This window comes from Phalacrocorax aristotelis, chromosome 11 (genome assembly GCF_949628215.1).
Source record: "Phalacrocorax aristotelis chromosome 11, bGulAri2.1, whole genome shotgun sequence".
NCBI lineage: Eukaryota > Metazoa > Chordata > Aves > Suliformes > Phalacrocoracidae > Phalacrocorax > Phalacrocorax aristotelis.
In genome coordinates this window covers 20780143-20806458 of record NC_134286.1, presented here as the reverse complement: position 1 = coordinate 20806458, position 26316 = coordinate 20780143, and the positions used below count along the sequence as shown (strand labels likewise).

At 41.7% G+C, this 26316-nt stretch overlaps 1 protein-coding gene across 1 annotated transcript in view; it reads left to right on the top strand.

Moving 5' to 3' along the window:
• CAPN6 (calpain 6) overlaps positions 1–26316 on the top strand; it is a 65225-nt gene that overhangs the window by 20905 nt on the left and 18004 nt on the right. The window contains exons 4-8 of the mRNA XM_075107231.1: positions 19307–19438; positions 19831–20039; positions 20423–20615; positions 23970–24163; positions 25877–25954. Coding sequence (XP_074963332.1) covers positions 19307–19438; positions 19831–20039; positions 20423–20615; positions 23970–24163; positions 25877–25954 — 806 coding nt within the window. The remainder of the gene's footprint in view (positions 1–19306; positions 19439–19830; positions 20040–20422; positions 20616–23969; positions 24164–25876; positions 25955–26316) is intronic.

Here is a 26316-nt window from a genome sequence, read left to right as displayed (position 1 = left end):
GAAGCATTTTTTTTTTAATGTTGCAACTTTCCTCCAAATACAACAATAAAAATTAAATATTTCTTGACATTTTTTCTTGGAGGCAAAGAAACATTTTCTAGCTGTAAAGGGAACTTCCACTGCTGATCTTCTAAGGTACTTGGAACAGCATGTTCTGATGATGTCCGGCCAAGTAATTCTCTGAAAACATCAGGGCTTTGTTTTGTTGCTTTCTTTCTCCCATTATTATTTTCTCCTAAGGTTTTACATTTGGTTTGTGGTTTTTGGGGTTGGGGGTTTTGTGGGTTTTTTTGGTTTGGGTTTTTTTTCTACTGAATGTATTCTGAAAAGAAAATGACTTTTCCCTTTGCAAGGGAACATAGCTTCACATGTTCCTCCCCTCCCTGTCTGTTCTGCGTTGCTGTTCTTCCGCCTTCCTCCGTGTATGACATTTCTTTGCTCATATTATCTGCAGAAATAAAGGAAGCAAACCGTGCAGGCAAGTCATCCAAACTGCTGCTGTTTGTGGTGGTATAGCTGATGATCTAGACATTCTGAGGAGACACACGCTGGGCTTTTCCAGCCCTTTTCTCTGTGCTTCAAGACCTATTTTTAGGACTCAATCATAATTGCCTTGAACAATAAATAGGTCTGGTGTGGTGTGGGTACCAGAGCGTAGCATGCGTGTGTGTTTCTAGCTCTTCTTACAGTGATTTACTTTGAGTTTGAGGGAAAGGGGTGCTTCTCTGAGGAGGAAGGAGGTAAAATACCAAATGAGTGTCATCCGTTTCAGGCAGGAGAGTGCTCAGACTGGGTGTTCACAACTTGTATCGAGATGCTGTTGCTTCTGTATCTAGGATGTGCTCCATCCTGCTGCCTCAGAAACTGGGCAGATGGAGCTGGTAGCCAAAGTGAGTTAAGATCAGAAGGAAAGACCAGAACCAGTGTGATACCCTTTAGCAGCACCCTGGCAGATGAAGGTAGAGCTACATGCAGCTGTTTCATACAGTCCGTTGCCCTTACTTGGCCAAGAAATGGCAAAGGTGGGGTTTTTTTGGGGGGTGCACATGTGTGTTTCACAACTGGGAGGAAGGGTATTTTTTTTCCAGCTGGCTAGAAAAGGAAGAAACAAACAGGAGTGTGTTTGTTACATTAGCCATGTAAAACATGGTTGACAGCTCACATCATCTGAAAGCAGCATGGGGCAACACAAAGACTCCAAAGGAGGCGCTGATGAGCGTACAATTTAGTCTTCTGTGTTTAAGATTAACGTTATTATTCATCTGTTCTTGTTAGCTAATCTTTTACGGTGTCAACTCCTGTAGAGCAAAGGGAAGGGCCTTTACTGCCAGAGTAGAAGGGGCAGCTGCCACAGGATATCGCCCCTCAAGCACTTGAGGGCACATTGGGTTGATCACAGTAAAAGGGCAGAAGCCTGGATGGGAGACCGTCCTGGGTCAAAGTGCCCAGGCCCTGGCGACTGTGCTAGTTTATGTTTGACGTGACACTGATCTTTTCGCAGTGGCCGTGACACGCTCTGCTGCAAGTCCTGCCTCCTCTTCCAGAAGGCACTTTAATTGGCGTTTATTGTCAGAGGTTTGGGTTGGAAAATGCGTGTTGACTTCATCTGCAGATTTGCCCTGTTATTATTCTAAAGTAACCGCAGTAACTAAAACATCAAAGAATAATTAACAGGCTTCTCCCTGGAAGTTTCCTGTGCCTTGAACCCTGCAAGAATCCTGTTAACAGTAAATATTTTGTATTTGATTGCATTTTGCTAGAGAGAGAATTTTAAAGGTGAAGCAATATAAAATTCATATACAACTATAAATTTCACCAATATAAACCCCCAGCAACCTGAAATCTTGGTTCATTTGCAATAGCATTTCCACCTATGACAGCACCAACCTGATTTCTCATATAAATATGAAGCCTATATGATGGGCTGTGTGTGCCAGAGTCACTATGCAGTAAGAGGTTTTGTGTCTGGTCCCAATGACTGTTAAAAACTGCAAGTGCTTCACATTCACAGGTCTCCACCCAGAGCAGGCAGGCATGGATGAACGTACATGGATGTACATACGTGAACATCTGGCAGGGACCTGGGAAGCAGAATGGTGCAGTGGGAAGAAGAATGAAGCAGTGCTTTGGGCTTGAATTGTCACACTGGGGCAAATCTGTGGCATCTTGAAGGCAGAGACCCAGAATTTGTGCTATAACATTTGAGTCGTGTTATCTTTATAAGGGGGATCTAAATTTTTTTTCTCATTGAGGTGAGTCAGTGTTTGCATGTGCTGAATAGCGATGGGAGCACAGTAATACTCCAGATGGGCAGTACAGCCATCTGCTTTTCTGGAAGATGGTTCCAAGAAGCACGGAGAAGTTATTGGGCAGAGCAGTCATCAAATGTAAAGGGCTGTCGCAGATGTGTTGTTAAGCACTTTCTGAATTGTTTTCTTCCTGTAATGAGGAAGAGCTGTGTGGGGTGCCCTGAGGACTCTTCTCACATAGCTGAACAAACAAGTAGGGATCTCTTAACTCCCTTAATCCGTTCTGGCAGTTATTGCTGGCAGTGGCCAGGATTCAAGTCTCGGAGGGGTATGTCCAGCTGTGTGACCTTTGTCTATGTCCCATTTTCCTAGACCAGAATCTGCAGTTCACAACAAGGCTGAGGGGTACGGGGGAGTTCAGTGTGCTGTGGCTCAGCCATGCTCTAAATAAGAAGCCCCAAAAACTTTACAGTATTTCATTCAGATGGGCTCCATTTCTGTGTTTGAGAAGCTTCAGCAGAAACAGGAACAGGAACTCTGCTTTGTTCTAGGTTTTTGTGTTTCTCCTCACCTTTCTGCAGCAGACTGGGGATGCACGGCTCTGGCAGCATGCTTAGCTCTGAAGAGGCCCTGATTGTGCTTCTGGGTGTTAAAAAATCTGAAAAATGAAAACATGGGAGAACTTAGTGCTCCAGAACTTGCGAGGGCACGTCCTCAATTTTTGAGACAGGTGTTTAATATAAGAAGTGTTACTGGGTCTAAAACAGATACTGTTTTATTGTCCTAAGGATGTTATTTTAGAAAGCATCCATTTCTAAACAATAGGAATTTATGAACATAGTTAAATTCACTCTCATTCCCATCAGTGCTGTAAAGTGGTATGCTTCAACATTAATAATGTATTTTGGGGTGAAACCCTGGCCCCTTTCAAAGTCTTGGGATTTTTGCTGTGGTCTGGATTATCACCTTGCCTGTGCCCCAGTGGGTTGAGTATGGGAGGCACTGTGAAAACATTGGCATGTTTCCATCTTGGTTTCTGAGTGGATAAACCGTTCCTCCCAGAATATTTTGTCCTAATGTTTTCATCTGGGGAAGTTGTGACATGTTTCTTCTGGAATTGCCAAAATGTTCCCAGAATATAGCTGTTGCTCACTCACCCTTATTTTATTAATTCCATAATTTTATTTTTATTTTGCCTGTAAAATCTTGTTAAGATGGAGCTTACCCAGAAAAAGATATGAGCAAGGAACTATAATGCCTTCAGCCACCAGCAAATACCCCATATCTAACCTCTCCATTACAGTCTGGTGACTGAGAGGACCCTGTATAACATGAACTTGATGGCTCAATCCTGTTTCTGGTGTAATTTCAGAAAATTCTTTGTTCTTAGTTCTGCTCTTCTGTGTTGGCTGTGTCATGACAAGAAGCAAAACCAACAGTGGCACCTTGCCACCATCGTTGCCCTCCCTCCTCCGGAAAGCTGTGGGAGAGCTGGGAGTTTGGTGAATGCCCTAATACGCAGCCGCACCCTTCTTCCCCCTTGCCTCGCAGGTACCACGGCAGTGAGAGACATGGGTTCCCCTTTTTTGTGGCCATATCCTTATATACACTCACCCTTCAGTGAGTGTTGCATTTACCTCAATATGACGGAGAGGCAGTGTTTTGAAAGTGGCATCTTTCTCAACAGTATTATTCACCCAAGTCTTCCAGGGATATAATTATAAGCAAACATTTGTAAATGAGATGCATGTGTGCCAAGCAGACAGCTCTCCAGATGCCAGTATTTTGTTATCTCCTCTCTTGGCAGTTTTTCCAGTTTATATTTCCCTCCTTCAGATTGGATGGAGGCTTTCTTATGTTGTTGCCTCTAAAGAAAAAATACTAAACGACCTCAGTGGCATTTCTAGAACATAAACAGTACAATTCCAAGGCTCTGAATGTCTCTTTAAAGTTTAAAACGTCAGGTTTTATTTAGTTGGTTCAATCATCATTAGATGAAAATTGGTTTCTCAGAGAGTCAGTTTCTATTTGTCCCGAGGCAATACGATGACGGTAAGAATGACATGGTAAAATTTATTTTGAGCCTGTAAAACAAAAAGCTCACATTCTCAGCTAGCATAAGTCTTCTTACAGTAATTGTTAGTTCATTGATTTAGTCTTCCTAAAGAATTAAATGTCTGGCTTCTCTGAAGGAAAAATTATAGCCCAAACATGCCAGTTGCAAAGAAAATTAAGGTACTGTTCTGTCAGCACTCTTCCTCAACAGTGGAAAGCATCCACATCCAAAAAATACTTTGTATGTTAAGAGCTTTATGCTTTTCTCATTTTATTTCCATATTTAAGAGAATAATTAGGATGAGTAAAGTCCTGGAATTTGAGGTTTTGTAAGCCATTATATCTTAGATTTGCAAAATAATTTGTTTGAATTTAATGCTGTTTCCCTGTGATTTAAATGTATGTTTCCTTCAAGATAAATTCTATTTAAAAATTGAAGATGTATGTTTTCCTGGCTAAAAAGAAGCTTTTAAAAATCCTTCACAGCTGAAAAAACCTTTTAGAACTGCTGCCTTGCCTGTATGTGGCATTGTTTCTAACTTAATAAAAAAGGCTGAAACCTTTTGAATTTGCATCTTTTCAAGTTTGCAGGAAATAAAATATTCTTTCTCAGGAAAGTACACTGTCTTTGTTAAGAGCAAGTGTTATCTTCCAATTTTTATGCGTGAAGTAGAATTTTGCCTTCGCATATTTGAGTTTCAAGCTCAATTAACCGAAACGTGTTGTAGTGCGGGAGTCAGGATCTGAAATTTGGCCGGTGTTGCAGGTGTCAGAAGCCATCTTGACCTACTCGTGCATCAGGAAATGGAATCTCTGTCCTTGGAGATATTCAAAAGCCATCTGGGCGTTGACCTTGGCAGCCTGCTCTAGGTGACCCTGCCGGAGGAGGGGGGTTGGACAAGGTGACTTCCAGAGGCCCCTTCAAACCCAACTATTCTGTGGTCAGGGAAAGGGGAGCTGGGCCGTGGGGGATTTCAGTGCAGAGCCTAATGAGCGTGCACTTAGTGTGGGGTCTGGGACTCCCTTGTTGGGTTGGATGATGAGTGTCCGTATGGTCCGCTTACTTTCATCTCAGTTTTCTCATGTTGAGGCCAATTGGTTCCTGTATGCAGCCATCCACGTGCATGTATTTATATGATACATGTATATACCTACATCTATACATGCTCTTTAAATTGGGAAGGCAGGCCCTACTTATCTTCATTCCTCAAGTGCAGAATACCTTTAGCCTCATTAGAGGCTCACAGAATCCTCAAAAACTCACTCCCTAACTCCCATACCTGTTTCACCAGAAATAATGAAACATACAGCTTTATGTGGATGCTTATGTAATTGGCCGCAACATTTTGGGTGGAAAGCTGGCCCTGGAAAAGAGCAGAACTGGCCTTATTAACTAAAAAGGCTTTCAGGACTGGGCCTGTCTGCTAAAGAGTGTCTATACCATATCAGGCACATTGAGGTCTGATTTTTGCCAGGAGACAGCATTTTCTAGTCTGATACAGCAAGTAAACAATTAAACAGGTTTTTTTTCCTAAGACTGTACCAAGCCTTCAGTCCTGTGATGGTGAGCAAAAAACTAAATCTCATTTAGCAATGACCCAGCATTGGGCTGAGCTTTGGTCTGCAATTTGAGAGTTTTATTGCTGCTTCAACTTTACCACAGGTCCAAGTACTTGTGGGACTGAAGAAGAACGTGAATGCAGAGCTTTGCTGTTCCTGGGCCACTAGGATAACCCTATAGACGACTGGGTCCATTTGTAAAGACTTTGTGCAGAACTCATCTTGCTGCAGTTTTTGTGCTGCAGTTGCACAACTTGTACAACAAACTTGTTGAACAACAAATGCACTGTTGTCCATTTTGTCCTTCCTTCAGATAAAGGGCATTTAAGCCTTTGACATCTAATTTTCCTCCCTAAATGGAGATGTGAATCTAGTACCATTCTCTGGACTCTCCTCCCTTCTCTCTCACTCACTGACTCTGATCTCCACAAATGAAAGTTCTTAGAAGTGAGAGCTGTCTGAAAGCTGCTTTCACATTTGGGCACATAATCTAATCGGTAAACATGTCTAGGCTTTAAGAGGAATAATTCAAATGTAATCCAAACGTTTCAAATGTAATCCAACCATGGCATTTTTCATCCCTGGTCTTAATGGTCTTTCTCTGTCCCTAAAAACGTGATGAATCTCTCGTGAACAAAACCAAAGCAGTATCTGTCTATAGACTGCATGGCCTTGCACCTCTGCTTGTATAAAGCAACATCACCCTTTTGGCTTAGCTAAAGTGATGATGATTTACAGCTGAGAATCTGGCTTGCATCTCTACATTTGAATTGAGTGAAAACTGCAGACACTAAGGGAGGTGGTGTGCTTGGAAGAGACAGGGACACCACACTAAGTTACTTCTGCAGACATTTCAAATCTGCAAAAAATTAAAATTAAAAATCCCCTCTAGCGAACATAATGGCTGCCCTGCAAATACTTAAATTGTAAGACAAGAAGAAAAGCAACATTGGCAAACCTCAGCATTATTAGAAACAGGCCCTTCTCCTTGCCTTTTGAGAGTTAAGATATGTTTCCCTATGTTTTCCACTAACTTTACTTTGACTTTTAGACCCTGACTGAATAAAATAATTAATGTGATTGATAGTGTGGGGGTGGGGTTACAAGGTGACTCATGACTTTCTCTTGGAAGTGGTCTGTGTGTTGAGTACTAGCAGAGAGGTTACATAAATGAGCCAAAATTATTTCAGTGTCCCTGATGGGTTTTAGAGTTCCAGCTGCCTGAGATGGTTTTCCTGGTACATCATAAAGAAATTAAAGCTGACAGGAGAGGAGCAGTGCTGGAACTGGAGTGGTTCTCCAGCACTTAAAGGTGGAGCATGTGCTTTAAGATTAGTTGGAACTTGATGTCTGGTCAAGTTCATGATTGAGTTATCAACACCTCTCAAACTTCTCTTCCTTTGAGACAAGCAGACTATTTCTCACAACAGAAGATCTTGGGAGGTTTCTGTCGTCTCAGATGGTGGGAGGCTTGACGTTCTCACAGCAGTTCCTAGATGTTCATAGAGAATCTCCATCTTTAAAGGAAATTTTATGGTGCTTTGAACACATTGTAATAGGAATGAAAGGTCTGGATCCCTTCTGTTTTACCCAGAATGTAACTTCAGATTCATAACCGCAAATCGAACAGCTTGCGCTCTCTGGAGAAGTGTTATGAGACTGGCCACTGTGAATATTCCTGTGGCTGGTAGTAGTCATTGTAAAAGATAAGTGGGAGCTTACTGGGATTGCCAGGATTTGTAAACTGGTAAATCAGTAGGGTAATTTCTCAGTGATGGCACTGACTCATCTGTTGGACATGACTGATCTTTGTTCAGTTCCTGTTAATTTGATGATTTTCTAAACAGACAGTGCTACAGAGCCTGTTTTTTCTTATATGTGTATATGATCCTCTTCTTGAAGATAAGGAATCCCATGTGATCCTTAATGAAATACCATCCATTCTGATACGCACCCTGGTCTTTGTACTAACTTTATTTGAACTGATGAAGATGCAGCTCCATTAGCAGTGAATTTTGTGATAAAATGATTATGGATCTTCTGTTTGCCATATTGGCTTTATCTTTTCTGATAGGTGAGTAACATCTTTGTCTTAGGCTGGCATCAGGCAAATGTAATTTTAGTGTTTATCAAAGAAATTTGTCTGAAATGAAGTAGTGAATTCAAATCAATATATATCACATCAGGAAAACCAAAAATAAACTCAATAAATTCAATGAAAGTGCTATGTAACGAAACAGCATGATATAAATAAGAAAAAAGGTTTCTCGTTATGTCTTTCCAAGCAAGAGGTCTCTTAAGCATCTAAAAAATTTAAACACAGAGGTGAAACTGACTGCGCTTCAACTGGGATAAAATCATGACCAAGTAAACGTTCTGGCTATACCCAGGCAGAATGACTCCTCCCAAGGAGCCAAAGGCTTTTGTCAATGTATCTGTCTGCCTGAATCTGCTTTAGTCTTTGTTTTGGGTTGAAACAGAAGAAAATCCTGGATCACGATAGGGAAAACCTTGACAGTGATCGTGAGGTTGGAGTCACTCACACTGGATATGAAAGTAAGTAGAGTTACCTCCCAGGCTGAACGTGGCAGGAGGACAGGGTATCTCCAGCCTTGACATTAAGTAGCCAAGTAATTTTGGTCATATTTAGGGGATGCTTTGTGATCTGCAAGACCAACTAGTGTTGATGGAGAATGTTGAGCACTTAGCAACTTGCCATCAGGCTCTTTGTTCCTTTTGGCCTTTCCGCCCTCCGCAGAGGAAGCACAACTACAGTTACGTTGTCTCCAAGTCTGTGTCTCTCTCTTCCCCCAACAATGCTTTACAATTGACCAGTTTCAACCCAGTTTGGTAAATCGATAGATGTCTTGGTGAAACTACATGTGCTATGAAAACAGGAGCTGAGTGGGAGGAGGATACTCTGGGAAAAGTCTTATCGTTTGTTAGACATCAGAGCGCCCACAAGAGAGGGAGGTATCAGAAAGCAAGCTTCCTAAACAGATCTGTGAGATGTGGAAGCAGTTTTCTTATTGATTCCTTCTGAAACGTGTTGAGTTGGTAACAGAATGTGAGGAAGAAAAGCAAATGTGAGAACATAATGAAAGAGGCAGAACTAGAAAGGAGCGTGCCTGGTTAAAGTGTGAAAGCGAATTCATGGGTATAGTGGCACTACTGGCCATCATTTGGCATCAGCAGCTGCAGAGATGGCATATTAGTCACATAATTAATTACCCTTAAAACATTTACCCTTTAGCACCTAATATGGTTAAATTTCAAAAACTTTCTGAAGTTTTGAGATAGAAGGAAAAGGACTTATCCAAAAATGTTTTATTCATTTCAGTCCTCTAGCAGCACTCTATCCCAGGCAAAATAAGAGCTAACCTACATGGAGGGAAAAGCATGTGCTTGATAGCCTGGCAGGTATGACAACTGTGACTTTGCTGAAGTATCTTACTTTGGAAATCACTCTTGTGAGTTTTTCAGTTTCATCGCTCAAAACTGAAGAAACTTAATCTCATGTGCGATAACTTTATTGGTAAATGAACATCTTTCCAAGATAAGGTTTTAAAAGATGTTTTAGCAATAGAAGCTGCTGTTTATTTTCAAGATGTGTAAATAAAATTCATCTGGTAGTTTCTGTGAATTTATGAGAGATGATCTGCTGATTTGGCTGAGTCATAAAAGTGCTTTTAGTATTCAGGAGTAAAACGAATGCTGCTGTGTCATTTTTGATGCAACATTTTTTTATAGCTCGAGTTGGAAGTCTCAGGCAAGCAGCGAAATTCCTTAAAACGAGAAGGTGGTTGGTTGTTCAGACTGTCAAACAGGCATAGCATATTTTGGGTTCTCTCTCTGCACTGGCCTATTTGTTTTCTATTAAAAAAATCAAAATCAAAAATTTTATATATATTCAAGTCATCTAATAGTTTATGATCAGGGTTTTATATGCAAGTTTACAGTTCTTCTTTTTATGTTATGAAGCAAATAACTAGTCCAGAATGGTGTGGCACGTATCATGATTCCAAAAGTGAGCCTGGGAGGTTACAATGGTTACTCTGTGCACTGTTATCCCAGGCATTAAATTTTTTTTGCTTTAAGCAAATAAGTGGGGGAGAACACCTCAGGGTGCTCTGAAAAGAGATGAGGAGACTGGGAGAAGAGGATAAAGGATTTTTATCTTCAGGAAGGTGTCTGAGATAAATGCCACAATGTAGGCTGAAACCAAACCCTGCTGGAAAAGAGACGGGGAAAGGAGGAAATTGTTGCTAAAGAGGTTTATGTTCTTTCATATTGTGGTTTATACTTATGCTTTTTAACCTTTAAAGTCTGTGTATTGCAGTTGGACAAGGAAGAAATATCTCCTTTCAAGTAAAACAAATCATCTACAGCTTAATCTGAATTTTTGCTTCAGACAGTTTGTTTTTGCACACAATGCCCGATGTAATAACGAAAAACATCCACGATGCAATAACAAAACAACAACAAAAAAAGGGTGACTTTGCTGAAATTTGTCTAATACTCTCTTGTAAACAGCATATTCCCTTCCTCCGAAAAGGCAGTGATGAAGAATTTGGTCTGCATTGGTTACCAGCCCCTTGAGACACAGCATAAGGTCAGACTGGACAAGCCTAGAAAGGCCATGGCCACTGAGCCAAAATGAGGCTTGTTATCAGGCAAAGAAAATAGCTGCCTCCCCACCCAGAGATGAGCAGTCAGGCATACAGACCTGGCAATTGTTTATTCCGCGCTGGTCCAGCGCTGAATATTTCAGTGTTGTGAAAAATGGTGTGTGACGTTTTCCAACCTCCTTTTTGTATGGTTTTTATTTCCCATCTTAGGAAACTAGTTCAAGAACTTGACTGGAAAACATGTTTAGAGGAAGCAGTGAAAAAACATAGCTAAATGGTGGGTGGCCTTTTAGTCTGATGAACCGTGAGTGAACTTATAGCCCATGTCTGACCTCCGCCACACTAGTGTGTGCCTTGAAGACATGTCGGGGAGTCACTCTAAACTGACTGTCTTTGAACTTGGCCATCCCTCTGTTACTTGCATTTAATTCAGAGACGTTTCCACTGCTTTGGTAGGTTGCTCTTCACAGAAATAGTTAGGCTGGCTTATGCCGCCTGTTTCTCAAAAGAACTGTACCTTCAGTTTTTCTTGAAAATGCCCTCAATTTCTTTCCTTTCTGCTAGAGAAAAAAGGCCAACTGGTCTGCGGTCCCTGGACTGCTGGGCACCCATATGGAGCAGTTACAACTTGCTAAGTAGCACTCCCAAAAAAACGGTAACCACACGCATGCAGACTAACTGCATAGCTCACGTGCGATGAGCCCGACTTGTCTGGGGCCCATCCCCATATGTGGTGTATCCCCTTGCTGTCACACGCATTCTAATCTCTAATAATGATATTGACCTCATTTATGGTTCATTGTATTAAATACTAGGGAACAGATTTGTAATGTACTTACTCCTGATGGTGGACAGCTCATCCAACAAAAGCTCTTTGGTGCTTACACTTACAGTAGCAAGTGTTGAATATCATCCAGCCCCAAGTAATATATCTACTCTAGCTACCTGTTCTTCATGGAGCATCACCGTCTCAACAACACAGTTAATTCTTGTAAAAGCATTTTACAAGAAATCTTCAGCTTAGTGTCCCCAAAATGGTGGTTTTTCTGATGGAAAACAATTACTTTTTTTCAAGAAATCAAAAGATATAAATTTTTAGCCAATAAAAATGATGCTTTGATTAAATTATTCTCACCAAATTATGTCAAACTTGTAGTAGCTTTGGAATAGCAGGGAATGAAGTTCCATAGAGGTTGGAATCGCGAATGAGTGAGATGTGGAAGAAACAAGATATTTCAGAAAAGGGGGTAACATTAACCAACCAAAAGTGGTCTCAGGCTTTTCAGCATCTGTGTTTGCTAAACCAACTGTAATCTTTGGGAGATTTTAACTTCAGAGCCCCAGTTTTAAAAATCTCATATAAAACAACCTCTGAAATTGTTCTATTCTACATTTTAACCTGTGCTACTTTGGATGCGCTTCCTATAACCAGCTGGGCTGCTTTTGTGATATGTATTACTGGGTTTATTTGATGAGAACCTCATCACAAAGCATAACATTTTGTGTAGCAACTGTTTAAATGAAATATTACTTTGATTTATATGATCAATAGAGAGATAGCCCTCTCTCCAGCAATATCTATCACACTATGAGAGAGGTGGCAAGGTAATGACTGTAAAGTGCCCTTTGCAAGAGCTTGTGTTCTGGTTACAGTGGAGTTTAGACACCTAGGTGAGAGAGCATGACTTTTTCCTGAGGTGAACCCGGTCCTAAGAACAGCATCTCTGCTGCTCATGAGGAAAAGTAAGACAAATTGTAGTACTGAATTTAGAGAAGGGAATAGGTACTAGGGGAAGAAGGCAGGAGAAAAAGGCTGTTGTCTGGTAAGTTCAGCGATGAAAAAAGTGTTATCCTCAAACAAGGCAGCTTTTCTGTAAAAACAAAGTATTATGAATGTGCTGCAGTTCTGTAGAATGTTGACCATTGTAGAATGTAGAAGCTTCACAAACTAAGATAGTGCTCCAAGAGACGGTATGTTATACTTCTGAGAGGGTCCTGGGAGAACAGAAAGTCTTTCATCATAGGCTTCAGAGATTTCTGGGATGAAATGGCAGAGGACTCTAAGAACTGCAGTAAACACTTTGTTATTGAGGTTCAGAAAAAGGTCAGCCCTAAGGCACATCATTTGTACCCTTCCAGCAACCGTCAGCATTCTGGATGAGAGCAGCTTCAGCGCTCCAAGGGTCAGGTGAAACCTACAGGCAGCCAAGATACACACCATGTTGCCCAACGTTTGTTTTTTTTTTTTCTTCCAAAACACTGATTCAGATCCTCCCCAAATACACGTGTCCCATAGGCAGGGCAAGGCTGAAACCCATGGCCTTCACTATTAGTCACCGCTAGCTCCAAACTGAAAATGGAAAAAAAGAACACTATAAAAATGTCTGTGATGCATTTGGTTTTGTAACAGGATTTATTGGAGAGGGAGGAGGGCGAAGAAGCATTTCTCAATCTCCAGATATCTGAGTTTTCTTTTACACAAGGCTGGAACAAACTGGCATACTCTTCCCCTTGCATATGCACAGTTGGGTTTCTTTTTTAAGCAGCATTGGGCATTGTCTTGCTCTCAGGAACTGATGTTGCTGGACAACAGGTATGAAGTCTACAGAGGAATTACACATCCTGAGCTCAGGGTGTACAGGCAGAAACCTGAGGTCTAGATCTTCCTCTTGTTGATTTGCATGGCATACCAGCACTGATGGGAAAGTCACTTCCTGATCTCAGCAAGGGCTGTTTCACTCAGGGTCATATGACCCTGGTTTTCTTTTGATGGAGGTTTTGCTGAGAACTGTCCTCTGAGAAGTTAGAGCTATACCACAGGGCATGATTGTAACTTAAGACTTCTCCTTCTTCAGTCCATAGGCAGAGTTTTTTCAGGCATAACAAGGCTGCAAAAGGCTTTTTGCATGCATTGAAGTATCTAGCACAGCTGGACTCAGTTATTTTTCTTTTTAGGGCTAACTGCAATTGCCTTGGCAAACAGCCTGATCTGGAGAGGGTTTCTATAAACATGCCAGCACAGCTGGGATTTATTATAGGATAGACAATCTCTTCTACCTCTTCAGCTACACAACCGCAAAATAAGTGCTGTCTTTGCTACCTTCCTTTAGATGAGGTTGGGTCATAGTTATCTGTAGCCAAAGCTGAATTTTTGCATCCATATTCAGAAAGAATTGCATTTCCCCTTGCTTCCTTACACTGACCTCACGCTCTGCAGGAGTTGACTCAGTATGGTATCAGGACAGAAGAGAAGAAAATGGAAAGAGTTCTCAGTTCTGACATCATTCAAACTGCTTTTAAAAAATTTAAGGGAATGGCGTACTGGGCTTAAGTAGATAAGTCTGATAGAATCAAGGGAAGTGCCTGTCTCCATAGGTCATTGTGTTCAAGCAAAGGTAAGTTATTTTTTATGTTAGGGCTGGGTTCTTTAAAGTGTGCTGAATAAGCTCTAAATGCTACCAAATCCTTTGAAAAATTTAGTTGCAAACATCATTATTGGTTTTTTTCTTCTTCCCTTTCCCTGAATCTCTGGTTTTCTATCTGAGGCAGCTGACAGACCCTAATCCATTAAAAAATAATCTTTTCCTTTTCTCAGACATCAGAGATCTCTTGTAATGTTTTACAGTGCAGGTTCAGTTAATGTCTGAAGATACACAGCTAATTAATAAACCCTTTGAATGTCCTTCTCCCTATGTATAACCAATACTGCATATTTTTTAGTTCATGGCTATTGGTAACACTTATGCCAAGAGATGCATCTTCAGAGCTAAGGGGAGATTTTTCCTTTAGCTAAATTGCTCTAAGATTCAAAGGAGCCACAGCAACCTGAAGTTAGTGCATATAGTTAATCAGTTATCTCCCATACTTTTCTGTGGTGCGTCTGGTCTCAAATAAAACCCATCCTTTTTTCTTCTTCATATTGGTTTTTTTTTTTTTTGTTAGGGAGTCATGACAGAGCAACATACAAACCATTTCATGGGCCCGGGGAAATGGGTGTCTGTTGTCTCCCATGGTTCACACTGTTCTAAAATTTCCTAAGGAAGATACGTTGGAGCAAAGAAAAGTTGAGTTGCCATCTTTCATATTTGTACTACAGTCCCAACATTTTTGTATCTCAGTGAAGTTCCTGACTGCAGTTTATCACACCTAAGCACACGACTGTTAGTCTGATGGTATAGATTGGTTTATAAAAAGGCATCATGTCAGATACACTAGTATGTACCAGCTTGATTTCCTTCCAGCATATGGAAGGACAGATCTTGTAAATAAGAGAGGAGCAGTAGATATGATATAGTTTGACTTTCATAAGACTTTGGCAATATCTGATATGTCTCTCCAAAGTACGAAAATTTGGATTAATTCGAACTTCTGTAATAGGGATGTATAGCTGATGAAATAAATGACTTGGAGCACTCTCAAGTTGGCGTTGTATCGATGGAGTCCAACCAAAATCTCCCTTAGTCTGGTATTCCTCACTATTTTCATTACTACTTGGATGAGGGGCTAGAAAGGCATGTACGGGAATGCTGTAGGACACAGACGTGGGTAGAATTGCAAGCCAGCTGACAGGGTTGAGAGTTCAAACTTATCTTGATATCTTGGGAAAATAGTGTGGAATAAATAGGGCGGAATTCAGCATCACTTCATCAATGCAACCAAGTACAGTGCTTTGGTATTAAATGACTTCACGGCTCAGTTAGGGGGAAAGAACAACTAGGCAGAAAGTCTATAGAATAGGACCAGAGGGTGGATCACAGTCTGAACACAAGTTAAATATGTGAAGTTCAAGTGAAAAAGAAAAATGGCACCCCAGCTTCAGTAAGCCAGAGCATGGAGCTCTGCTCAGCACTGCTAAAGCTTCGTTTGGAGCATAGCGTCTGGTCACCAGCGATACAAAACACGAAGAACCGGTTATTAAGACTAGAGAAGACAGACTGGTTAGAGGTTTGTAGATTATATGAGGGGTTGCTGTAGAAAGGAAGGGTGACTCTTATCTCCATTCACAGAAGTCTTAGGCTCATAGAGCAGCTCACCAATTCACTTTGCTGACTGGTGGAGGAAGCATGTGGACTTTCCCTCATGGGCTGTGTTAAATGCGGGATAGAGAAGCTTCAGGCACAAGTAGGTTAGGGCTAGCCAATTTGGACTCTCGGCAAGTACTGGGACTGACTAACCTGTCAACCCCTGTTATTTCCTGTGATCCCACACTAACTGAGTTTCTCATCTCCAGACTGCTCAGTGTTCTCCCAGTCTGCTCGTTAACCAGTTCATTTACTTGCTCTATTACAAAGAGATGAACCAATTAAAATTGGAAAAAGGGTTTGTGAGCCACTTTATTTCTCACAGCATCGGTGGCTGAGTAGCACTAAATGTCAGGTATTTCAAGCCTACACAGTGCAGCAAGGATAGGAGGTGACACAAATAGACTTCTGTCATGCAAATGAAAGTCTGGTATGAAAATAAGAGCATCAGGGTTTTCAGCAGAACCATGAGTCCTTGCAACCTCTTACCTCACTTTCAGGCTCTGTACAGCCTAATTATAGTTCTGCAGATGGTGTTTATTTTATTATGCACATGCATAAGGGGAGAACTGGGGAGAGCTCTGCGTCTTGGATGGTGGAATGCTCCCTGTGGGCATAAATAATACAACTGCTTTTATTAGCAGTGTTGTATCGGAAATAGTGTGGCTATTATACATTAATGATGTATAATAAGCCCAGTAACCTTCTTAACTCTTTTTCTTGGAAATGTGCAGATATGTCTCTTTTTTACAGTACAGACGATGCAGGCTGATTCTGAGAAAAGGGATTAGGGTAAACAGCTATGATTGCAAAGGAGATAGATCTAATGGAACTCAGAACCCAAGTGCTGAGGTTGCTTAGGTTGCAAGGGAGAGAAGGCATCAGGTCTCCTGAAATGCCACATCCCACATCAGTCTCTCTTCTTTGTAACTCCTCTGACAGTAGTTGTCTTGGTCCTCAACTATCCTAAGTTATCACTGCTGGGACCATTATTAGAAAAGTGATTTTTTATTTTATTTTTTTATTTTTACATGCTTGGGCCAACCAAAAATGCTTAAAGATCCTCACAAGGACTGCAGAATAATATATTTAAATAGCACGTTTCTAACTGTGTTGTGGCTTAGATAGCTAATTCCGTCTCAAAACTATTCCTTAGAATTTGCTATACTGCAGAAGTGGTGAAAAGCAAAAAGCCCAGAAGAGAGCAAACAGCTGAAATTAGCTATAGCTTGCACCTGAGTATTATTGTGCATCTCATCTGAGCCACGCAGTGAACGGTCATAGAGGCTGTTAAAATGGCTGTAACTAAAGGCTAGAGAAACAGAGCTAATGTCACTTTCTTACACCGTTCTTCAGTCTCAGAAGTTCAGGGCTCCTAGGCAGTTTAATAAGAAAGGGTTTATCAAGCAGGATCCTGAAGAATTTAGTGACTATGGTGGAAACAGGGAGGTGCTGTTTCTAAGTTCTGCTGTTCTATGTTTGCTTTGGACCCCAGTGGTCAGCAAATGCTAATCTCATCCATAAGTTTTGGCAGTTGACACACGCTGCTCTGTTTTTTCTCTGAGGACTGCGCGAGACACGAGATGCACTTCAATTAAAAAATGACAGTTAGTGTGGTTATTTTTAGCAAAGCAATCCAAATAAGAGAAGATATTTGTAATACACAGTAGTGCTTAATTTCTTTCAAAACCAATTAAAGTTTTGGCTTCCTCTAGTGACAGAAAATTTTGGACAATTTTAACCCTGAAGGCTCAATTTATCCCTTGTTTATTACGCCAACAAAATAACATTTTGAAAGGAAAAACAAACTAGGAATTATTACTGCCAGAGGTGCATGGAAATGGGATTTGAAACTTGAGTTTACCCAAACTGGGTGTGGAATTGTGCTACCACCATGAAAGCCAATTAGTCAACTCATGTCAACCCGTGCAACAGGTAACTGGGTTGATTTACATCAGCTGAAGTGCTGGCCCTGAAGTTCCTGTTGCCATTCTGGATCAGAGCATCCAGGCAGATTGAATGAATCTGTCCATGATGCAGATGGGTGTCTTGTGCATGGTCAGTTTTCCTTGTAGGCACCATTTTGTTATCCAGAATTTTATTAAGGTCTGTTAATAAGCTTTGAAAATTTTCTAAGTGAAGACACATGTAAAAAATACTGACAGAACAACAGTGTCATATAATGATCAGTCACTTGTTTCCCAAGAGGCATTTAAAATTTTTACCAATTTAATTTTCTTAAAGAAAACAGCAGTAGCTCCATGCATTGCATACTATGAGCTGACTTCAGGCTGCCATCTGCTAAACCAGCCCAGGAAAACAGGCTTTCAGCTCAGCGCCGAGTTGGTTCTTTTCTCTGAAAATAAGTTCAGCTGGCACTGATTTGTCACAGTCCTGTCAAAGGGAAGACTGAGAGGTTTTGGCATGCCCGTAGTGTGTAGCCAGGCTTGGATTGCACTCTTGGTATTTTGGGATCATCATCTAGGATTATCGAAGGGCAGTGAGAATTCACGAGTAAGGAGCACAGCTCCTTATTCTGCTGCTGCTAACAAACTGGAACGACTGCAGTGAATTTGGAGTCTCCTGCCATTTTGAGGCGAGAGGGAGTTATTTATTCTGCATTTCTAATGCCTGGGTATAAGATAATTTCCCTCCCACAGTGTTGAAATTTAGGGTTATTCTTATACTATGAAAGAGCAGAATTTTTTACCACTGTCTGCTCTTCCATCCTCTCAACCAGTCAGGACTGGTTGAGGATGATTCACAAGAGAGTGTCATGAGCAATCACTGGGTTGAAATCACTAGGTTCTGTAACAGTAATGGGTCAGTCAGATTACCTGTTTTCTGAAGTGTGCTTTGGACGTTCTCTCTGGGACTGTGAGGCCACATATGTATCCATTCAGCAGAACACTGTCTACCAAGGGTTTCTTGGTAATAAAGACAATACTGCTGAAAAATGTACTCCTGTGGTTTTCCCATGTTCAATGTTACTTAGAGGTGCTCCTTTTAGTGCCTTGATCTGCAGGCTACAAAGACACAGCAAGGGACAAGCTAGCGAGGAGCAGGGAGACTTTGCAGGAAGAGCCAGCTATGCTTTGGTAAGAATCTGCATGTAAATAGAGATGGAGCCAGGAAAGCGATGGGAGAGGAGGAATGAGTGGTTCTAATAACAGCCAGATAAATAAGGAAGATGAGACCCAGAGAATGAGGCGTGTTTCACAGATGTGTATTCTCTGCTGCCTTAGATGCTGGGTGGCAGGGGTCACTGCAGCAACTCATGCTGTTGGTGGAGGAGGGTTTCCACTATGTCAGCCAAGGGAGCAGCAACTGAAGGAAGAAGAGCTTAGCGTTCTGGTGTCAGTAGCATAATTTCCTGCTGCTTTTCTTGATTTTTTTTTTTTTTTGGTTAAAGCCTTTGCCTGTGATGCTTCCTTGTTCTCCTTTCACTTACTTTCAGTTCATTAACTGCCCCAAAGCCAAATAAGTCTTCCAAATGTTGCATTCATTCCAGTCTTCAAAGATCACCTTCAGCTGAGAGCAGAACTAGGAACTCTGGCAAAAAAACTGGTAAATCGTGGTGTTTAAATAAGACCTTGTAAGAACTTAAATAGTCCTGTATAACCTGACTTTCAAATATACTCAGTGCCAGAGGGCTTCTGAACCTCCTGGTACAGAAACTCCATGCTTCAATGGGAATGTGATGCAGAACAAGTGTGGAAAAGAATAGCTGGAAGGTTGCTGTGACCATTTCTGGAGTGGAGTCTCCAGTGATCTCTCTGGTTTGCTTTGTTAGGACCTCTGTGAAGACCCCCACCTGTTTGTGAATGGAATCAGCTCCCATGACTTACACCAAGGCACCCTGGGGAACTGCTGGTTTGTGGCTGCATGCTCCTGCTTGGCTCTGAGGAAGGCCCTCTGGCAGCAGGTAGGTGCTTGGGGCAGGAAATAAAGCTAATAAATCTTGGTTGTTTCCCAGCCTATCAGCCAATGTTTTTCCCTCTAGAACTAATGGGGCTCTGATAAGTGGTGAATTTATGTGGATTCAAAGCAAAGAGCTATAGCAAAGCCAGAGAGTCCAATAAGTTCTGTTTATCTTTCTCTGCAGATCAATTTGAATGTTACTTTCCTAAAAGATTCTTTGAAGTGGGATTATATTTGACTTTGTACCAAATTCACTCTCCTTTTTCACTGCTTATATTTAAGGTCAACTGCTTATGAAGCTGAATACCAGCACAGGGCACGCTCCAGGGCAGTCTGCCCTCTGAATAAATCTGAACATAGTCCATTTGGTGAACTTTCCCTTGCATGGTTTCTCAGGTGATTCCAGACTTTAAAGAACAAGAATGGGACCCTAAAAACCCAGAGAAATATGCTGGGATTTTCCGTTTCCGCTTCTGGTGCTTTGGAGAATGGACAGAGGTGGTTGTTGACGATCTGCTGCCAACAATGGACGGGAAGTTGATCTACTGCCATTCCAATGTGAAAAATGAATTCTGGAGCGCATTATTGGAGAAAGCTTATGCAAAGTATGAGCTAGTTCATTGTCCTTTTGGTCCTCAGTGCTGCCCCTTCTACCCGTTTGTTTTGTCTTTCAACTCTATCGTACTTTCCATAGGTAGTAGGTTCGCTGCTAGTAGAGAACCTAAAAAAGATTGAAAACTCCTGTTTTAATCTGCATGGAGGAGGTGAATCATAAAAGAATGCAATGCACTTTACTTCAGCAGCCCAAAGCCTCAAGGATCATTACAGTCCTTTCACAGAAACCCAGCAAAGGTTTATCTGCAAACTGCTTGTTTTTTCTGTTTTGTTTTTTCCTTGGTGAGACACAAATATATTACCTGCATTCAAGCCAAATTAGAGCACTTCTGACAGCCGCTTTGTGACTGAGAATGTTCTGTGTTACCTCCAGGCTGGCTGGATCTTATGAAGCCCTAGATGGAGGCAGCGCTGCAGATGCAATCGTGGATTTCACTGGAGCAGTGGCAGAATCCATTGATTTGGTACAGGGCAAATATGGTGAGATTATTTCTGAGCAGATGAAGCTGTTTGAAGACTTGCTGAAAGTGCACAAAAGAGGCGGGCTGATCAGCTGTTACATTACGGTATGTGTAGAGAGCTCGGTTTTAAGAATTAATTTCAATTTTAAAAATCTGGAAAAAAGACCATTATTAGTATAAGTATATTAAGTATGTCCTTTATTTGTAAGCTTTGGAAAAGCTTTGTATGGAAAAAGCTAGCAAGTTGGCAGTGCTGTCAGCCAAGTACAACTCCATGAGCCACTAAATACAATCTACAAAACCACAAAGCCATTTGTGCTGCCATTTCACTGTGGATCTGAAATGCTATTCTTTCTGAATGGTCACAGTTGTGTATCGACCCAAGGTTAATCCACCTAGAATGCCCTAATTTAGAGACCAGATGGCAGCATTCAATTTCTTTATTTCTTAGGAAAATCTGTTTACAGAAAACAGCTCTGCTGGCACTGAGCTGCCGAGACTTCTTGACTTTGGTTGCGATGATGCAGTTGTATCGTCAGTGTAACACTAGAGCTGAGCTGAAAGGCTGAGCTCACTTGGTTGTTCAGGTAGTACTGCTTGTTAATAAGACTCCCCACTAGAATTAACCAGTAAATCTTGCCTATGCTGGCTAATGTGAGGCAGCTAACTCAGGTGCCTACATTAGGAGGCAATGACCCTGAAGTTCCTGTAGTCAGGAGAGAGGGGATGGCTTCCCCAAGGGTGATACAGGGTTGCCTTCCATGGAAGCTTTACCTCTCTCCATTCACTTGAGGTGCTAGAGGCAGATGAGTAGCAGCTCCCAAAGGGTGCTATATACTTCACAAACCACCGGCAGACAAAGGCCTTGCACAGCCCCTTGCCACAGGAGGGAAACCAGTGACAACTAGGCTTAACTCGCCTTCTATCAAAGTCTGCAATATCAGGCCGTGACTGGGTAGTACTGAAATTCTCACCTTGTCAGAAGCTGTTACCGCACATGGAGGGCTAAGAAACTGCCATGGCACCTGAATATTTCCTAAAAGATTGCTTTGAAACGATTTTTAAAGTGCAGCCTGCAGAAAAGGGATCATTGTCTAGAAGTTGCAGGATTGCATCTAGGTGCACTTCAGCATCTTACTCCCATGCCCTCTGCTTCCAGTTTAAGACCTTAGCTAAGGCTAATCTTACATGGACTTAGTTAAATCACTTAAATGCATTGCTTTAATTTCTCCGTCAGTGAAACAAAGACCATATTACCGTAGCACTTAACTATTTCATACCTGTAGCATAAGCTGGCGGGCCCCGAAGTGTTGGCTTATTCAGAAATTCTTGCGAGTATCATGGTAGTTGTGCAGTTGTCTAGAGCAACAGAAAATGAGCCACGTTTGGAGATGTCTGAGAACATTATCTGTTTAGCTGGCCCTGGCCATGCACTGCCCTGCACCAGTGCTTCTAAACATTGATTAAACAGGGGCTGTTCCTGTTGCTTTGGCTTGACTCATCTGCATTTATCACTTTTTGATAGATATATTATACACACAGTGAAGCTTGTTAGGTATAGAGTATTTAATACTCAGTTGGCTTCATTGGTGACTTACAAACATGTCACCATTTTTCTTGGATTACAAAATAGCCCTGAGCTATTTATTTATTTAGAATATTGATTTAGAAATGTGAACAGACAGTAGATGTTTAAATATCTCATTTAAATAAATAAATAAAGGCCTTCAGAATGAGGTGGGAAATGCAGCCCAGCAGTAGGAAAAGCCTGGGGGATAATAAATGCAGCAGAAGAGGTTACAGACTCCCATGCTGTCAAGGACTCTTGTTTGCTTTTAGTTGTGAAAAATGCAAGTGAAAGTGTTACATTGGAGAAAGCCCAAACCCATTGGAAATGTCAGCCAGTCTTGGTGTAACACATGAGCTGATTCTTTAGGAGCTGTTGTTGGTGAAAGGCAAAGAGGTCTTGGTGAGAGTCTCACAGTTGCCAGACCATCTGTCAGTTCCAATTTAATATAATTTTCTCTTTTCCTCCCCCCCCCCCCCCCCCCCGATTTCTTATCTTTGGGGTCTGAACACTGTTGTGCCAGTGCATCACCTGCCTTAGGAGAAGGACCTTGTCTTTTTAGACCAGAGAAATTTTGAAATGGATAAAAATATCTGAGAAAGTACTATGTGCATTTCGTAACTCTAATAATTCCACCTCTCTCCACCAGAGCAAAGGCTTGCTTGATCATTGAGCTCTTACTTAGGTTATTACAGGTTTACACGCAATGATCTGCACTGAGTCAAATCTTCCTTCCTTGCTGTCCAAGGGAGTGAGTGTCTTAAGGCCCAATGGGCTATAGCCCAATACAGGTGAGAGAGACCTAGATATGGCTCAGTGCAAAAATGGCCATGCTGGCTCCAGCAAGTGTGTGATGAATCCAGAGGCATGACCATTTGGACTGTTTCTGACTCAGAAGATGGGTTACAGCACTGGCGCAGGTTTACTTTTCCCACTGTCCTGGCCGGTATGTGTTGCTCAGAAGCAGCATTGTACTGGCTTTGTAATGGGCCAGTCATTCAAAGCAACTCCAGCATCTTTATATGATACTGCTTTTCTGTTTTTAGATGTACTTAGGAGATTTTGATATGGATGCATTAAATGAAATTGTGGTCTTTTTCAGAGCTTGAAATTTTTTACATATTCTCGGATCAGCATCTGATCAGGCCTAAGTCATCCAGCAGGACAGTTTACTGCCTGATTACTGCTGGAAACTAGGCTTCTTATGTGAAGTCTACGAGGAGCAAACCCATTTCCTAAGAAAGCCTGCAGATCTGCCAGTTGCCACATATGAGAGGCCTGTCAGGTCACGAGTGAGGTACAGGACAGGTTTGACAAATGGCTGGGAAGTTTTCTTGCCCAAGCCCTCTATTTTTACCCACTGCCAGTAGTTCTTCCTGGGTATCAGATTTACCCCAACACAGAAACAGGCGTTGGACTCACCAGCTAAACCCTTAGGCCTTACGAAGTGTCCAGCTGAGGATACCACCAGACAGTGCTATGTCTGAGCACAGTCATCAATATCCAGAAGAGCCATTTTGTAAAGTTGATGAGATTTTGGAAGGGCTGATAATGGTTGTCCATCAGCCTGGTCTTTAACTCTCTGAAGGCAGAAGGAGTATGGATGTAGGAGGTTGTAGGAGAATGGTTGTAGCAGGCAGTATTCTCCTATGCTCTGGGCTTCTGTCTGCTAGGACTTGTCTGGCACTATCGTGCAAAAGACCAGACTAGTGAGCCACTAGTTTTGAGTCCCAGTGCTGCTGTTTTATTGCGTAGTGAAATCATTTGAGGAGGGAACGTATAGCCCTGTGGAAGAGAACAAGCCTTCCCTGTCCTGCCCCTTGAACACACAGCTGTCAGGTCCCTCAGTGATGTGAGGTCTTTTTTTGTAATTGTCATTCTTGGTGCTAAAGGCTTCCTCTGGCGGTACCAATGAAGTGGAAACAGAGATGGGTCTTGTCATCGGCCATGCCTACTCAGTGACTGCAATTCGGAAGCTGCCCCTTGGAGAAAGGCTCATATTCTCTTTTAACACAGAAAAGATGTTCATGATCAGGCTGAGGAATCCCTGGGGAAAAAGAGAGTGGAACGGTGCCTGGAGTGACAAGTAAGTGCTGCAAATCCAGCATCAAGAAATGAAACTGTGATTAGGGCCACTGGATGTTAGATGCATGGTTAAAGACTGTTGAGACACAACGTCAGTCTGCAATACTTAGCGACGGTTGAGTCGTTGTGCCATCTCTTCTCAAGTACAGCATTCTCTCAACAAATGAACACATCCCGGAGGAGCCAGGAGGTTATGGCTTCCTGGACCTTAGTTTACATCATTGTTCTGGCATGCTGGAGCAGGAGTAGAAAAATAGCTTAGGATTAAGGTGATGAGTCAAGAGCATGAGGTTTGTTCCCAGCTTCACCACTGAGCTTGTCTGTGACTCAGTTTCTCATCTGTAATTGCTAGCTTCTGGGGATGGTATAAGTCTTTTATTCTTAGATAATTTAAGTGACTGGTGAAAAAATGCTGTAAAATTGCCACATTTGTGATTTCTTGAATTATTTTCTAATGAATCTTAACGTGGGCCATGAGCTTAGCAGGCACCCCTACAGAGACAGAAATGATTGCTGGAGGAGGTATATCACTGCCAATTTCCACGCAAAAAACATTTAACTAGGATGTTATAGTTCAACATTGTGCTTTACCAGCCACCGTTAGCATTTAATAATGTAATGTTCTTAACAGCATATTAAGTTCTTAACTTCCATACTTTAGCTAGCAAAAATCTATTACTTTCAAAGAGTTTGGTTCAGGTGAAATGCAAAGAATGCGCAGAATAGCTACTGTGTCTGGTATAACTTAAGCCCCTGTGGTTCCCCACTAGCTCTTGTCTTGGCACGGCTGCCACTCATTCCAGTGGAAGCCTTGAGGAGTCTGAGGTTGGCCCATGGTTTTTGGCCTAACAGAATTAAACTGAGAATTTCCAAATAGGTTAAGAAAATGTCTGTTATGGCAAGCAATCTCCGTTCCCTCGTGCCAACCATCTTCAGCTTTATCCTCCAAGCACTTTTGGAAAGGGAGCGAGGAATCATGGCTCTGTTTGTCTGATGTAACGCATTAGGGAAGGGGCTTATGCTGTCTTCTATCATGTTGTCTGATTTAAGCATCAGACTGCTTGCATTTAGGATCCCGTGCTTCCCTGCAGTCAGTGAAAAGAGGCAGTTGCCTCCAGGGGACAATGCAGAGCACCTAAGTTATATGCTAAGCTGGCAATGAAGTGTCTGTGCAGTGCAGTGTTACTCTGGAAACTGGACAGTAGGCTCATGCTGCAGCAGTTTCTTCTCAAGGGCTCTCTGGGGAAATCTCAGACCTCAGGCCTGTTTTATTTAAGGACGCTGAAAGACAAAGAGAGTACTCTGGTCTAAATGAAGTGTTCAGTAAGCTTCTGAGGAAGAAAACCAGGTTTCTTTTGAAAGGCCTTCAGGGAACGGAGTTGATCTCATATGACCTTCCAAGCCAGCTATTTAAGTGTCCTAAGGGAGGGTGTGACAAAAGAAATCAATACAGTTCTGCTCTAGTTGTGCCAATTTCACATTCGTCTCTTTTTTAGTAGATTTCAAATCAATTAATGTTTTAAAAATCCTCCTGTAAACTCCACACTTTCTTGTTGAATAACATCTGTCCTTTCAGTACTCTGATGCTACCTTTATAAGAAGGGACCATGAGGGAATTTTATTTGCTTTTTTTTTTTCCAGGTGAGAGTATTTAATGTAAGTTATTAATAATCTTTGTTGTTATTTTTTCCTCCTCTTTTTTTTTTCCTTTTAGTTCTGAGGAGTGGAAGAAAGTCAGCAATTCAGAACGTAAGAGCTTGGGGCTCACTCTTGAGAATGATGGAGAGTTTTGGTGAGTGGGAATCATGTGAATGGTTTGAAGATACTGGCTGTACTGAGCAATTGTCATTAATTCTGCCACTTAACAGCTTCAAAAACAACTTCCCCAAATGGACAAGATTATCCAGTCCTGGCACAAGGTCTGTTTCTTTTAAACTCTCAAGGGATGACAGAGAAGAGCAGAAAAAATGGATTAAAAACTAGAACAAAATTAGTAGCTCATAGTAAATATAAGTTTCAAACACCCTCAAAATCTGTCACCTATATTTAGGACATTCACTCAGAATCCAAGACAATACATGTGGTGGTTTACATGACAGAATGCCAAGTATTGAACATGCTGTCAATCCTGTTTACTGACTGCTGTGCCTATCT